The sequence below is a fragment of the Populus alba genome, chromosome 15 (assembly GCF_005239225.2).
Source record: "Populus alba chromosome 15, ASM523922v2, whole genome shotgun sequence".
NCBI classification, from domain to species: domain Eukaryota; kingdom Viridiplantae; phylum Streptophyta; class Magnoliopsida; order Malpighiales; family Salicaceae; genus Populus; species Populus alba.
In genome coordinates, this window is record NC_133298.1 from 3,854,887 (window position 1) to 3,871,647 (window position 16,761).

The window sequence follows — 16,761 nt, forward strand, 5'->3', positions numbered from 1 at the left end:
GAAATCAAAATCACAAGTTCTCCTCTTTTTGAGTTTTCTCATACAGAACAAACCTACACTAAATAAAGATGGATATCCCTGCAGACCATGGTTCGCAGACTCCCATGAGTTGATAACATGATGATGCATGATTATTGCCTCTTGTGTAGGGATTAAGTGTGGCTTTTGAGTGTGAAACGTGCAGTGATTTATTTCATCTAAACAAATCTTTATATGAGGACAGGAGTCGATATATAAGTTGATTTTCATGGGAGATACCTAGAAGAGCCATATTGTTTCAGGCTCTATCTATCAAATATTAAATAGTACTATTGATGAGGCAGGTATGTTCCACAGCTGTGATGATACCTACTAACGCCAGCAACACCCTGCATGCAACAAAGATACTAGGTATTAACTTTTAGAAGCTGAAGATTATGCATGAGTACGCATGCATAGGTTTCAAAAGACATGCATTCATGGGCAATGCCGGGAGGTTTTTGCTTTCAATTCTGGCAAGGAAATTGAATGCTGATCAAAGAGAGTTGGATTCAATAAAAGCTATAATATCTTCCTACTCCAGAGTCACAACTTTATACAACCAATGTCAAATTAGAGATAAGCTAACTGGGAAAAGAGTTTTGAAACCACTCCCTGGGTTATCATGTCATGAAAACACTTCTTTGGGAAAATTTAGCTCAGAATTTTTTTTAAAAAAAAATCCTATGGAATGGCCATAGTTGATAAAACAGATAATGTGCGCTAATTTGTATAAATAACAGCCAAGTTGGTGGATGGAGATGTAACTTGGGCAAGAAAGGATACCTGATATACAGCGATGTTTGTGTAATATTGAGCATAGGAAGATGGAACACCTGATTCTGCAATAAGAACAAAACTATCATATTATTATATGGAAACGGTAGGGCAAATTCATCCTAGGGAGACCCTAATATGAGACCATTAAAAGTAAATAAAGTTCAGCTAGCCTAAAAGAGATCTATCAAGAGATATCAGAAATTTAGAACCACTAAGGAGAATCTAGAATAGTATCCATGAGGGTAATATGGTAAAACACTAAACCATGTATTGAGAGTTGAGACTAGATGGCAATATTCCAGATACAGAAAAACAGTTACTCATATTTGATTTGTAAGATTACACATGCAAAACACTACACTGCCACTATAAGCAAATAGTGTGGGTGCATGCTTGGGGAGAAGGGAAAATGGGTGAAAGAGCATATAGACAAAATTGCACCTGAAGTTCCACAACTTCAGAAGTGATATTTGCGTTATTGTTGTGCAGTCAAGTAAAACAATAATGTGAGAGAATCCAAGCAATTAAGTAAACAATTAGAACCTCTACTCACAGCAATAACGCTACTCACATTCAATTGGACAGATTACAGATTCAAAACATCAGAGGTAATAATACTTCCACAAGAGCAAATAGCGGATGTGAGCCTTGAGGAGAGAGGGGCAGGGGCTGAATTCTGGAAAATGAGAGGTGCACCAGAAGTTGTACAACTTCAGAGGTGAATATGTTGAACATGCACTCATCCATCTAGCTAAACCATGAAATTTAGTAGCAATATGCGAACTCTTACATAATCAGCCAAGAATTGCAATGGCTGGTTACATACATTACAATGATGCATTTATATTACATATAGAAGAATCTCGGTTCATAGAATTCCTACTTTTTTGGTCTTTTAGAAATGATATGAAGACTAATCCAAGCTCAACACCACTCCCAAGAAATAAATGTATAAACAAAAGTCCAAATGAATATTCAAACACAAAATCATATTCTCCCATTGGACTGAAAAAGCTTCAGCATTTAAATTTAATAAAGCAGGTTTGGGATGCACTAAAGATGCAAAAAGAAAATTCAGAGGACTTCAAAAGCTACCTCTCACATAAGCAGATCCCTGGTTGCCTTGACCACTGTACCCGCCAGCTCTGTGGACAAATAACAACCTTATAAGCATTTGAATCAAAGTAGAAGCTCGAAACACAAGGAAAGACTATCAGCATTAGAAAGAACCTTCTCAAACTATAATCATTAGCAACAAAGCCTTGCTTTTCTACAGCAGGCTCGATATATCCTGCATGAGGTAAGGCTTGTCTTCCAAGGCCAGGTTCGATGTATCTAACAGAAGGTTGGCTTTGATTCTGAAAGCTGTGTTGAAGGTAACTTAAATGAGATTGCCCTTGATGCCAATGAGCAGCCTCAGCATACCCTGCATAATGTTGAGCTGGTTTCCTTGTAGCGGGTTCTATATATCCAGCATGTGGTTCCTGGAAGAATCATTTCATATGATCAAACCCACAGCCCTAGATCAATGGGCAGGAAAATATAAGTTACCATATCCGATCGGTGCCTCTTGGATCCAGAAATTGAGCTGCTCCCTTCCTCGCGGTGAGTTTTTCTCACTGAATTTCTATTGATTTGCCTACCTTGAGCATTACCTGCAAAGTTTCGCCACGTAAGACTGTCTTGCAATAACAGCTGCAAGAAAACACAAAGATGTCAAACAGCAAAAAACTACCTCTAGATTTCTTTGATTGTATACTATTAAGATCATGGCCGATCTTTCTCTTCCCACGATCATTCCTTTTTTGAGGCAAATTCTTTATCTTATGAGCTGTTTTTACTGAGTTGGCATCCTGACCTTCACTGAAACTGGTTCGATGGTTGTTTGGTTTTCCTTCTTTAGTACTATTCAACAATGAAGGAGCTTGAATCTCTTCTTTAGCAATGCTCCTTCCTCCTTTTCTAGTTCCCTTGGACTTGTTACCATGAGCTTGTGCTTTTATTTCAGTCTCAACCTCTTCGTACTTTGCATGATGTTTACCCCATCTCCTTTTCTTCTGCGCTGCACCTCTAAATCTTGTCTTGGCAAGGTCAGCTTTAACCTGAGACATAAAGTGATATAAAAGATGTTGCTTTAAGGGATCCACACACACATACACATGTCACGGCATCCAGGTAATCACCTTAGTTTCTCCTCCAAGCTGGGTCTTATTGATCCCTTCCACACAAGCAAGTGCACTTTTATGAGAACTACAAGCAATAAATCCAAAATCCTTGTGTTTGGCACCAAAATTTCGAGGTAACCAAACATTTATGATCTCTCCATACTGTTTGCAGAGCTCTTTCAGCTTCTTTACATTCCAGGATTTCACTAGCCCTTTAACATGAACAGTTGTCACCTACAAGAAGAAAAGCCACAGTCTCTGTCATTTACAGGACCAACACCAGTAAAATGGAAAAGTGATTTAACAGTGATCTGAAAGCATCCACCAAAGCCTACGTATTTCCTGCTGTATATTAGATTTCTGTTAACTCTGTAAAAAACTGATGAACATATTCGCAACTTCAGAAGCCAATTAAATCAATGGACTGACAATTATTTAGGCATAATCTAATCAAATGCCTGATGACACGATTTTTCATTTTCAACAACTAATTCACCAATTACCTAACTGGGATAGCTACATTTACCAATAGGACAAGGTTCACTCTATTAGTCACGTCTCCATGAATGCAAACTATACGGGCATGTTTGTGTTTATTACCAATCTTTTCCCTACAGATGCATCTGTGTTTTAACTCAAAGAAAAAAAAAGGAAAAATGAAAAGAAAACGAGGGATAGGGAGAAAGCGAAAGAAGGGCAGCAAGGGTGACCAACATGGATTTCTAGTTGCCTTTGTTTCCCTGAGCTGGTTAGAGAAGGATCTTCAACCTCTTCGGTATCATCACTGTCCTCATTATCTTCCACATCATCTGCAATGTCCCCTTCTTCATCACAACCTTCTTGGACATCAGTACAGTCATCCAAATGTCCAAGTGATTCCATGAGTTTGTTGTCTTCACCATCTCCATCATCTTCCATATCATCTGCACTCCTCAGTTCTTCATCGCCGTCATCTTGATCTCCAATACATTCACCCGCAGGCCCTGGTGATTTCATGCTATTGTTAACTTCATTATCTTTTGCACAAGCTATGCTCTCCCTTTCACATGCGCTCTTTCCATCCTCATTACTTCCTTCTTGAACTCTAGAAAAGTCATCCAAATACCCAAGTGATTCCATGACTTTGTTATCTTCACCATCTCCATTATCTTCCATATCATCTGCACTCTTCATTTCCTCATCACCATCATCTTGGACTCCAATAAATTCATCTGCATGCCCTGGTGATTTCATGAAATTGTTAACTTTGTAGCCTTCGTTATCTTTAACACCATCTATGCTCTCCCTTTCACACGCGGACTTTCCTTCCTCAGCACCGCCTTCTTGAACTCCAGAGATATCATCCATATGTGCAGGTGATTTAATGACATAGTTATCTTCATCATCTTCCACATCATCCACTCTTTTCCCTTCCTCATCACCACCCTCTTGGACTCTAAGAAAGTCATCCAGATGCCCTGGTGATTTCATAACATTCTTACCTTTGCTGTGCTCTGCATTTTTTACATTATCTTTTCCCTCCCTTTCAGCTGCACTCTTTCCTTCCCCATCACCACCTTCTTGGACTCCGTAAAAGTCCTTCATGTGTCCAGGTGATTGGACGGCATTGTTATCTTCATTGTAGTCGTCATTTTTCACACCATTTGCACCCTTCCCTTCCTTATCACCACTTTCCTGAACTCTAGAACAATTATCCATGTGCACAGGTGATTTCAAGACATTGTCACTGTTTCCCTCATTATCACCACCTTCTTGCACTCTTGAAATGCCATCCATATGCTCGAGTGATTTTACAACTTCATCAGAAGCAGGAGTCTCTTTTTCAACAGAATTATGGTTTGCACCTACAACAAGTATGTAGTTAGAATCGGTAACCCCTCCATCGCCAATCAGCAGGGGCCAATTAGTTGAATTTGGTTTAAAAAAATGAAAAAAAGCATAATCACCATCAGATAAAAACAAGAAACAAGGAGAATGGCACGCAGAAAACTTAAGCACAAGCAGTTACATGCATAGGTTTAGCAAAGCATTACAAGGTGAAAGTCCAATTTCCAAATTTGAGTTTGTGCATGATGCAAATATAGAAAGATAAGAGCACTAGTAACTGGAACAGCCATTCTATATGGACCACACTATTAATATGTCTCTACATCAGAAAATATCAACAGAAGCTTCCACATTCATTTAGCATGGTTTCTTCATTCCGTAAGATGCTACAAGCAATAGCTCTCGCTTTAGTTTTGGGTTGTGATCTGTTCGAAAATAAGCATGTCATCCATCAACACCACTCTTTCTGATAGATGAAAAGTAAAAGCTAATATTAAAAGAATAACCTTCAAAAGCATTCAGTCCCAAACTTCAATATAATAGGAAATGCAAACATGAAACCCAAATAATCACTTCATGCAACAAACTATCAGCAATCAAACCAAGATATACACTTATTTCCAAACTGCCCTTCATCTGGGCATCAAAAAGTTTGCATTTTTATCACTTCCTAACTTCCATAAAACACGCAGCTACATGACTTTCCCCTAATCCCATCACATTAAATTTTCAATTTCCACAATGCCCTTCATCTCGGCAGCACAAGGTATCCATTTGAATTTATTTTTTCACTCTCTAACTTGCAAAAAACCACACAACCACACAGCTTTCCCCTAGTCGTACCACATAAAATTTCTGATTCCCGCAATTCCCTCATCTGGGCACTAAAAAATCTGCATCTTTATCAAACTTTTCTATCTCTTACTTGCACAAAACCAAAACTAGACTAAAAACCTCAAATTTTATACAAAAACTTACTACATTAATCAAACATCAAGAGATAACATACACTCAATTATATAATTCTCCAAAACCAAACCAAAAACACTAACACAACAAAATAATACAAACATAATAGCATCATTACCATTGAAGTTCAAATTCTCTTCTAAAACACCATCCATTTCCGGCTTCGTAAACGCAACAACCAATGATTTGTTGTCCAAAATATCATCGTTAACTCCTTTCAATTGGTCTGGGCTCCGCTCCAAATCATCAACAACATTGTCATTTTCATTTATCTCTTCTTGTTTAATCTTCACTTCTTCCACATCAATTTCTTCATTTATTTCTTCCTCTGTCGATTGAACTGCTTGCCGTTTTGAGATTCGAGTGGATTTCTTGCTTGTCGTTTTGGCTCTCCTTCTTGTTGATCGACGAGGAGGCATTGTCAAAGAGTGAATTTTCCCCTTGTCAGAGAGGATTGTTGACAGGGTGATGAAAAGTGAAAACAAGGAATGTAGAGTAAATGGGCTTACGCCACGTGTCATTTTTTTCAATTAATTTTTTTTATAGTTTTTTACTAGTTTTGAACGTTTTCAAATTAGTAGTTTTTTGCTCTTAAATCACTCTTTTTTAATTAAAATTTATCATCTTACTTGTTTCTCTTTTATTTCTTTCATTTTGCAAAAAATAAAAACAAAAACATATTACTCGAAAAGTAACCAGGAATTATTGAAATGACTAAGTTGTAAGAAAACTTTAAAACGTAAAGATTATATTATAGTTTGTGGAACCACGATGGGTAATTATTTAATTTCATTAAACGTTCTTAAGAAAATATTTTCATTGAATTAAAAGACTATATCAATCTTTTCTTCTAGTAGAATTAATTTTTTTAAAAAGTGAGCTATTACTGTTAATATGAGAACTTGCTACTTCATTCACATGAAATTGATTGTAAATTAATTCTATATTAGAAATGGTTTCAACTGATTGAATTAATTTGATTTTAATATTTTTGTATTAAAATGAGTTTTAAAATTATGAAATTAAATGTCTTTAAAAAACTTTATGAATTAACATGGATTAAGGGTGTGGTTCTTAGTGTATTAACCATATCTTTTAACATTTAATTTAAATTAGTAAAAATATAATATCTACACAATCAATTCTGGTCCATAAAAAAACTATTCCAAGTAGATTTGTGAGAGAGTAAAATAAAAAAGGGTTAAATTTCTATAAAAGTATTATTTTAAAATTTTTTAGATATTAAAATTGGATAAATAGTTTTGAAATGATTTCATTTTTACAATTTTGTTGGGATAAAGCTTATTGATGGGCTACGTTAGGGCCTTGGCTCTGTCAAATTTTTGAATGGACCCAGCTTGAATCTTGAGAATTTATTTGTGGGCCGTCTCCATTGGATCCCCTTCGTTGATCGAGGAAACATGGCCCAAAAACTCTCGACGGGCAATCCAAAGATCTTCCCTTTTTATTATTTCTTTTTATTCAAATTTTAGAATAGCTGGGAGAATTTAACCTTTTAAATTCATCTGGAGATCTTCACCATGAACAAAAGAGTGGCTGAAAATGTAGGGATGATATTTAGACCGCTGGTTTTATTTAATTCCATGGAAATAGATCGATTTGATTTAAATGGATAATTAATTTTTTGAATTCAAGAGATAATGAGAAGGGTATAAACATTGTTAAACTTACCCGAACATATATTTATATCTACAAATATATGTATTGAATGTTTATATTTTTTTTAATACAATATGATATATTCATATCTTAATATAATATAATATATTTATATCTACAAAGCATATTAAACTAAAGGGAAGACACCTTATCTTGCACCTCAAAACTTTTTTTTATTTTTATTTTTTTGTGTCATTGGCAGATTACAAATGACAAGAAAATTCATGTTAGGATATCCTTAATGACCTTCCACAGAGAAATAGCATTCAGGGAATTTGAAGTACCTAGGATCTCTCTCTCTAACTCATTGATATATCAAAAATTCTTTTATCATGAATTTTATATTTGTATGTGTTCAGTATTGTTGTGATGCACAAAGCTTTTTAAAAGAATTATTTTCAATTAGCAATTTCAAATCACACGCATGTTTGTTTTTGTTTTTCAAAAATATTTAAAAAAAAATTAGTCTTTTTTCTTCAAATTAATATTTTTGATGTTTTTAAATTATTTTCACATGTTGATATCAAAAATAAATTTTTAAAAAATAAAAAAATATATTATTTTAATATATTTTTAAGTAAAAAATACTTTAAAATGTGTTTGAGAGATACTAAAGAAAAAAATAATTAAAAAATAAAGAAAATAATCATTAGCACTCCTTACCAAGTGAAAATAATCTCCACTAAATCACCAAAAGTGATTCTAAAGATTTCAATTAACCATGAAACAGCAATAAGTCAAGATGTTAAATAAATAATTTTATTCGGACAGGTTTTCGTGGACCAATGAGAAAAACCTTCTGCTTTGATGTTCAATGGCATTATAATTTTAGGTGGCCTTCTTTTGAGCCAATATAAAAGGTAATGATGGATTTAGAAGATTGATGGGAGATTATAATTAGTTTTTTTTTTTTTGTAATGAGTATAAATCATGATAATTTAGGATTTGACGCACCTAGTTTTTTTTTTTAATAATTAGAGGCGTGTTTTAACTTTCCCTCCATTATTTTCTTTTACATTTTCAGATTAACGGTGAATTAACAAAATAAAGATGAAATTCAGAATCAAAACGAATTTATGTTTGCCAAAAATATTTTTTAATTTTATATATATATATATATATATTCTTCTTTAACAATTATAAAAACACGGTCTCTAAATAGCGTGGCGTGGTGGTAAGAGATTGGAGATCTACACAGTAGGTCTCGAGTTCAAGTCAAGGCATATATCTCTTGTAAAAGCCTGAAATAATCGGAATTTTATTCGTTGACCTGAACCTACAAAATATATTTTTTGAGAAATAAGGTTTTATTGAATCCAAATAAAAAATTATAAGAAGACGTCTTTTTTTCTCATCAAACGGATGTCTTCAAATGATAAATTCCAATGAACGCTAATCTCAAGATTTGAACTCAAAAAAAGAAGGAAAAAAAGAGAGAGAGAGATGAAAGCAAACTCCCAAGCGAAGCCTGAACATCATGGTCAAGTCTCTAAACCGATTCATGCTCCCTCTACCATTTATGCTAAATCCAGTTATAATACCACCAGGGCAAGCCTCTTAAATGGTGGCGGGCACATGTCTAAAGAAAATCACACCTCAGAGAAACAATAAAGCATCATCATTCATATCCAGACTTGAGCAGAATCATCATTGTTATACCAAATACTGATCAAAAGCAAGAATAAAGTTAAAAATCAAAGCCATAGCCAGTGGCCACAGGATGCAGACAAGGGCATAACGCACCATATGAAGCAACTGAATGCCAGACAGCAAAAAAGACACCACCCTTGAGGGCTTCACAGTGAATTGATAAATCTTACACCAATAAGAGTTAACCAGACCAGAGATAGTTACAGTTGAGATTGTTCATGGTAGCGACTTTATGTTATTTCTCATTTTTGTTGGTATTGATATCAGATACCGTAATCTCATTGTAGATTATGCTAGAATGTGACATATCATAAAGGAAAAAGATTCTCTTACCTCATTATAGCGAAGCTGCTGAAAAATACTATAAAGAATGAACAGTGAAGAAGGGCCACAGGTAATGAATTAAACCAATCTATTTCAACATCATCTCACATATCTTAGATGGGATTCCAATTCAAAACAATCAAGACTTGTATAAGTGGGAAGAAAAAGATGTATGACAAAAGAAAGTTAATCATGGAGGAGCATTGGAGAGTGAAGATTCTTGTAGAAAGAAAGTCCTGTCCAATACCACTCATTATACCTCCTTTCCTTTAGCAAGAAAATGGATGGATGAAAAATAAATCCATACCTTAAGAGTGAAAAATGCTCTCCTTCCTAGTTGTTGAGCAGTCAGACTTACCGACAGGACACTGTGTCTCCACCAAATTGACTAGCAATGACAAAACCGGAGGTTAAATTAGAAAATCATAGGTATTTCCCTCCTTTCAATGGAGGATAAATCTAAGTCTATGCATATGACAGAGAGGGGGTCCAAAGTTAAAACCATTTTATGGCATTGCAGATGATAAAAGAATATGATGGAATAATTTGAAGTCTGTTGCAATCTCTAGGTGTAACAGAACAGTTACCCGGCTACTAAAATGGAGCACTTCTTTACCCTACAAGATAATTTGTGTTTTCATCTCTCAGTTTTATTTTCCTGTGTACTGTTTCCAGATTAATTTCTCATGGATTTAACCATTCCATTTTCAGGAATTTCAACTAAAACCACAAGCAAAGGTTGAACCTGCCATTCCAGTTTTATAGTCTTCTGCATGTCATGTTATAAGTGAGATCAAATGCCAGAGTAAATCACTTCGGCAACATGAATATAGATTCCTAATAATTGGATCTTGTGGAAGAACATGGGACCTAGAAGGAGCAGGCCAGAGAGGGTTCATGTGTGCGCATGTGTAGTCCTGCATGGATGAGAGCTAAATTTTAGTTTCAACGAGCTGACATTTTCTAAGCAAAAAACAAAAGAATTCGATTCCACAGATGCCACCTGCTTGCTACGTTGTAGTCACCAATAATCACCGAAATGTATTGCCTGTAAGATCAGGTCATGTTCATTGCAACATCCCTTTCAACCATTCTATGTGCCTCTCCATTCCGACAGCCCTCCTTGCTTCAGCTTTCCTCAAGGCTTTTTAGCAGTCATACCAAATCCTAGGTCTGCAAGGCTTCGAGTATCAGCTGGGACATCAAAAGTTTCATAGAAGGACCCAGCTGAAGAGGAAGAGCATCGCAAAATTGGAATGTTTAAAATACAGGTTACCAAACACGTATAAACTTGGCAAAAATGATAAGAAAATAAATAAAACTGGAGAGAGAGATAGGTGATGGGAAAGAAGACCCCTTAGTCCTTACTTTTCCTCGACCATGACAACCCAAGCATTGAGATGGACATCCACTCTTCATGGTGGGCTCTGCATTTTCATAAACAGACAACACAGGTGATACGGACAAGTTATATCAGAGAGGAGAGCTTCTTTGAAAACAAAGATTAACTCTCGAATTCTTCCAAGGTTGACTCATGTGATCACCGAGCAGGTTCACACTCCCATCAGCTCAAGCCAAGCCTACCCTGCAGCAAAAAAAAAAAAAAAAAAAACTTTCCAAACTTTTAACCAGTCTTTTTTTTTTTTTTTTTTTTACTTTTGCAACTTTGCTTTTTTAAAGTAACTGAGAAATTTTACATTCCACCGAGTATATTATCTCTCTAGTCCATATAAACATTTTTCACTTGTTTCTATCATGGAACATGCAATGTGCAAATCGCAGTGAGATATTTCACTACATTCCAAATCGAGATATTCAAAAATCCTGCCTCAATTCAGTCAACGTTAACCAAACAAAAAAATGCTCCGGAATTATGATTATGGCATAGTTTGGGAGGACTTATCATTCTATGGAAACAAGAAAATTATTTGAAATGTCAATAATGCAGCACATTAAACTCAAAACTTTTCAGCAGCAAAGCCTTCTTAGGGAACTGAATGGATAATGTGGAGATGGCAATGCCACTCACGTACTCATTATCTTCAGCAGTGTCGCCTTCGTAATGGTTCCACACAAACAACATGTCTGTATGCCCACCAATAAACAAGACTCAGGAGCCAAAAGGTCAAATCATCAGACTTATACCACATAGCAACGTAAATTTGAACACTGGATATTAATCCATGGTTCTGGGAGGAGAATTGTTAAAAAAAATAGGCCCACAAATCGTAATTGGGGAAGTGTCAGCCTGGTTTTTGACAAATTCCTGAAGATCAATATTGCATTGAACTTCATGCATGGCTATCTGATGATGCATAAACCATATGGAGAAAGACAGGAAACAGCATTGGAAGAACTGAAGTTGGATTTTCTTTTTTTACAGGTAACAACATTTCAGAAGGCACCTTGATTTAAACGGTAGTTTTTAGTGGGCTCACATATTCTACATCATTGCTTTATATCATTACTTTCATCATTGTGTTTACACCTTTCCTTTTTAATTATTATTGTTCTGTAACAAAATTATTGTTTCTTCTAAATTAACAGTTTGCCATTTTGGCCATATAAGTAATCAATTCTTCACTACTTAAAATCACTGATGTAATAAATAAAGCTGGTTGTTACTGTATATGAATTCATTGCAAATGATTCATGTAACATTGTCTAATGATGAATAAATCCAGTCGACCCCATTTTTGCAACATTTACTCATCCATTGAGAAAAGCACTCCTGAGAAAGAATTTGTGTTAGTTCACCATATTGGACAAGAAAAACTTGTTTCAAAGTTACTTTGCCTGGACGACACCAGTACCAATGCCAACTTTCTTTGGTTGTTCTGGTAAAATGAAGAAGGTACTTGTTCAGTTCAAATTCTAAAACACCTACATAGGCAAAAGGTTTTCACAAAGTCAAAACCCACAAGCAGCATTTTTTCTGAGGAACTTATCCACTATAATTTCTAAAAAAATTGCTTTCTCTTGTCTGGCAGGACACTTGCAACAAAATGAGGTAAAGCATATTCTGGAAGAGAATTGTTTTATATTTCAAGTCAACATAGCAAAGACAGATAGTTCAAACGCGGAGAGAAGAACAAAAAGAAGCTAATAATTCGCGCAAGAGGCTCATAACAAACCAGTTATCAGTTTGTTCAGCTCAATTCTTAAAACTATTAGGGGCATTGCCTTCGAATTTAACACAAAACAAACAACATAATTTAGTTTGTATTCCTGGGCCATTTTTCTGTCTATAACCAAAAAGCCAAAATCATGTCCAGGGAAGATAAAGGATTCATTGAGATCATGCACCGAAACAATTTTAGTGATACATTGTTTTACCCTTCCCAATATATTCTACCCTAATCGTAGCACTCAAATCTTCAACTAGAAGTGACAATGAAAACAAATACAAGAGAAAAAGAATTCAATAAATCCTATACTTTCAGAAGCCTACAGGGGTTAAAAAAAGAAAAACATTACACTGATGGTGCCTCGACAAAGACTTCGTTGAGCATGTCATCTTCACATCCTGCCATGCGGAACAGCTCTCCATCCTTCTCTTCTTCATTTGAGAAATCACGTCTTTCAAGCTTTGCATGAGCTGCGATGAATATCATCTTCTGAGCCCTTTCAAGGCCCACCCTTGAGTTTCTATGGACACAAAACCATTTCATGCTAGACCAATTGCACTTAAACCCGCTTGAGGTCGCATGGAGGAAGATGAGCCTAACTGCGACCTTGCCCAATGTTTTATACTCACTCAGACAAGTTTCCCATACTAGTCTGCTGCCTTGAGGATTTGCAATTTTCATCTTTCCAGTCAAAGGGTCTCGCTGTTTAACCTGAACAGCCTGTGCATACAGCGGGTCTAACCCATCTGACCTCCATTTCATAAGCTCCATTAAGGCAACATGAGCTTCTTCCCTGGAAGCCAAACGGGTTATAAGCTTATCCACGTCCTTTTCCTGCTCAAGCGTCAAGCATTTGAAAGGTGGTAGGTATTTTCCACTTGTGTCCCGCATCAAATAACGAGGGTCGAGTATAAACGCAGCAGACCAAGCTGGGTGATAGTTCTTTCTGAATCTCTTTTCAACTATTTTCTCAACTTGGCCTTCAGCGATATTGAATCTTGCACACCATTCCTTCACTTTTGCTTTCAGTTCTTGCCAGAGAGGAAGGCAATGCCCTATCAATGGCCGCTCAGCCTCAATCTCTTGAGCCATCCCTCTGATGAGCTTCATTAGTGAATAAACAGCCTCCAACTCATTCCAAAAGACCTCACTTTGAATCATCCCAGAGACCTCTCTAGCGACAGGATCCTCAACACTCATCAACTTATATGACTCATCTAAGATAACCATTTGGAGCACACGGGCACAGCTCAATATATCCTCAAACATTGCATAAACAGGTACAAAGTCCTTTGCACCATCACATTTGCACCAAGGAACTCGAAGCAACCCAGTGTAATCAAGCTCTTGCATCCTGTACTTCTGGAAGCTATTCCTAACTTGAGATGTATTATTTACAAAATTAGCAAGCTTCAAGCAATTCTCAGTAACAGTCTTGAAAAGTTGATGCTCCTTGCCAAAATCCTTGATCAAACTAGTAAACCCCTGAACCTGGCAAGAGAGATTCACCATCCACTGATACTGGATCTCCAAGTTCCTCAATGCCTCAGCCTTGTACTCATCAGAAACTATCCCCACACATCTCTGCAAACCACTGCCACATATCCCCGTCACTGCCTCCCACATAATCTCCTCAGCATACTTAGACGACACTGATCCTCCTCCAGTTAACACTGCCTTGTGATACAAAATAGTTCCATTTGGAAGATTTACACTAAACTTAACCAAATTATCTTCCCCGCTACAACATTTATTACTCTTCCATCCATTACACGCAACTTGAAAGAACATGGCATCTCTAATTCTAGCTTCCACCTCAGATTTTGCCTCGTGAAACCTATTGTCAAGTCTAGCACCAGACAAGCCTCTCCTTGACAAACAAGGCAAACCAACTTGATTAAGAAAAGCCCTAAACTTCGGATGCTCAAGACTTGAATATGATACTGACCCGCAAACCTCATAAAACCAATCACTCAATAACTCAAGAGCAGAATCAACCTGTTCCTTGTTTAACAAAGGACCAGGTGAGGCTTTTGGACTTTTAAGCCTCTTTACACTATCTTCCAACATTGCTAATGCACCTAAATCCTCTTTTCCACCAGATAACACCAAATCGTGACCTTTTGGAGTAAACCCAGAATTAAAGTAACCAACTTGGTCGCAGTATTTATTTGACTCGACTAAAGCTAGAGACTTTATAGCAGTACCCATTTGAGAGCTTCTCTTTCTATGATTATTTGAAGGTGGGGAAGGCAAAGAAGATATAGGCAATGGAGAAATTGCTGAACTGGGCCTTGAAAGTGATACAAAATTAGAACAAGTTCCTTTTTTGAGATGTTCAGTGGCAGTTCTTGATGGGTTTGAAGCAGAAAAAACAGCTTCACACAAACAACACTTAAGTTTAACTGCTTTAGGGAGATTTGTATCAGGGTTTTTAATCAAAATTGGCTCTAAATGAGCCCAATACCATGCCCCTTTACCCTTTATTGCCTTTGTTTTAACAGTAATCAACCCTTCATATCTCTTGTTCACAGCTCTGATTGCTGTGTCTTCATGCAGAGAAATAGAAGGGTCACTTGGTGTTGAACTTGTTGAAGCCATTAGCTAAAACCGCTGTACCCTGCAGTTTACTTCACTTGGATGCTATGTGTGATCTTTCCATGGTTCATGATGTTTGCAAATGGTAAGGTTGGTGGTTGGAGGATGGTTTTAGTGTGAGTGGGAGGTGTTTGTGGAACTGTCTAGCTGAGGTTGAAGTTCGATGGAGGGAGAGAATTCAAGAGAGGATAGAAATGGTGTTTGGTATAGTGTTCATGTGAAGGGACGGAGGGTAGAGAGGAAATGCAAGGTCTTGTTACTTTTGTAGAAAAAAATATTTTCTACATCAGACCTTTAGTGGTTTGTTTTGTGATTGTTTGCCGTGCGAGGAGGGAGAACTTTTATCCTGAGACAAGCAAAAACAATTGCTTACCTCTGTAAATTGCAAGGGAATTAAAAGAATTTATTTAGTATAATTTATTTAAAAAATATAGATATAAAAAAATAACTTGTAAAATTTACAATCAATAAAAAAATAATAAAAATATTTTGATCTAAATTTCTTTATTCTAATTTATTTTTTTTTATTTTTTAAAAGTGAATCATAAAAAATAACTTAAATTGCATTATATATATAAAAACAGAATCTATTTTTGATGGTGTCTTGGACAGTCATTCACATCCATAACATTAATTTCTTGCATCCCTTCCTTAGACAGAACAACTTGCCGTTCAACCCAAAATCCAAAAGTATGTGTCTACCTGAATTGAACTATAGGACGATGTGAAGTTTCTGACAAATTTAAATTCTATGATTGCACTGAGAAGTTTCTGAGAAATTTAAGTTCTAGTGAGATGAAATCTCCCTAAGCATGATATCATATTTAGATTTATTTATTTTTATATTTTAAAAATTAGTTTTTATTTTATTTTTTATTTTAAATTAATATATTTTTTAATATTTTCATATTATATTGTTTTGATATACTTATATTAAAAATAATTTTTTAATATATTTTAAAATAACTATAATTATAGTCTCAAGTACATCTTTAAAAAATTATAAAAATATTATAATGAAGATATATAAATATAATACCAAGTGAAATCACAGGAATTATTACCAACTAAATTCCTTAGTTATATTATTTTATTTTATTTATATTTTTAATTTCAGCTTAATTAAACTTAAGAACTCATTTTACTTGAGTTATTTTTTTTTATTGAATCAAATAAGATAATGATTTTGATAAACTTATTTGACATCATCAGGTTTTTAATAATTCAATTAATCTAGTTAAATCTATTCCAAGCCTAATTATATCAATATTAAAAAATTAAAATAATATTATTTTAATAACTTGATTACTCAAGTTTTTTTTCAGGCCAGAGACTCACCAATTTATTCAGGCTTTTTGTTTTAATCAAAATTATTAATCTAAATTGATTTAATAACATAATAATTCAGGTTTTTTTCAGGTCGGTCCGAGTAAAAATACAATAATAGCATCTCAAAACCTAGGAACACTAATGGGTAGGGTTTTTGTTCCTATCAAGATTCAAGAGGGAAAGAACAAGTAAAAGAGTTCAGATTTTATTGATGGTTAAGGAAGAATTTTGTGCGACATGAGGAATATTATTTATTTTTCCCTCTACAAAAGAGTATTATTTTTTAAGGAACA

The 16,761-nt window shown here is 35.3% G+C and overlaps 2 protein-coding genes across 4 annotated transcripts; both read right to left on the minus strand.

Annotated features, from left to right (window-relative positions):
• Nucleotides 1-6,240, minus strand: LOC118056352 (uncharacterized). Its single transcript, XM_035068531.2, has 9 exons — nucleotides 5,878-6,240; nucleotides 3,678-4,807; nucleotides 2,982-3,197; nucleotides 2,534-2,900; nucleotides 2,350-2,453; nucleotides 2,029-2,282; nucleotides 1,894-1,943; nucleotides 805-860; nucleotides 1-368 (listed from the first exon to the last, which is right to left on the minus strand). The coding sequence occupies exons 1-9, from the start codon at nucleotides 6,176-6,178 to the stop codon at nucleotides 309-311; spliced, it is 2,538 nt and encodes an 845-aa protein (XP_034924422.1). The 5' UTR covers nucleotides 6,179-6,240; the 3' UTR covers nucleotides 1-308.
• Nucleotides 6,241-12,015: 5,775 nt separating this feature from the next.
• On the minus strand, nucleotides 12,016-15,472 carry LOC118056354 (uncharacterized). Of its 3 annotated transcripts, none has more exons than XM_035068532.2 (2): nucleotides 12,891-15,472; nucleotides 12,016-12,250 (listed from the first exon to the last, which is right to left on the minus strand). In XM_035068532.2, exons 1-2 carry the CDS (start codon nucleotides 15,140-15,142, stop codon nucleotides 12,064-12,066), a joined length of 2,439 nt encoding a protein of 812 aa, XP_034924423.1. In that variant the 5' UTR covers nucleotides 15,143-15,472; the 3' UTR covers nucleotides 12,016-12,063. The 3 variants fall into 3 exon arrangements, with proteins under 3 accessions (XP_034924423.1, XP_034924424.1, XP_034924426.1); XM_035068533.2 differs by having other exon boundaries at nucleotides 12,158-12,296; nucleotides 12,891-15,470; XM_035068535.2 differs by lacking the exon at nucleotides 12,016-12,250 and having other exon boundaries at nucleotides 12,682-15,470.
• Nucleotides 15,473-16,761: the final 1,289 nt, after the last annotated feature.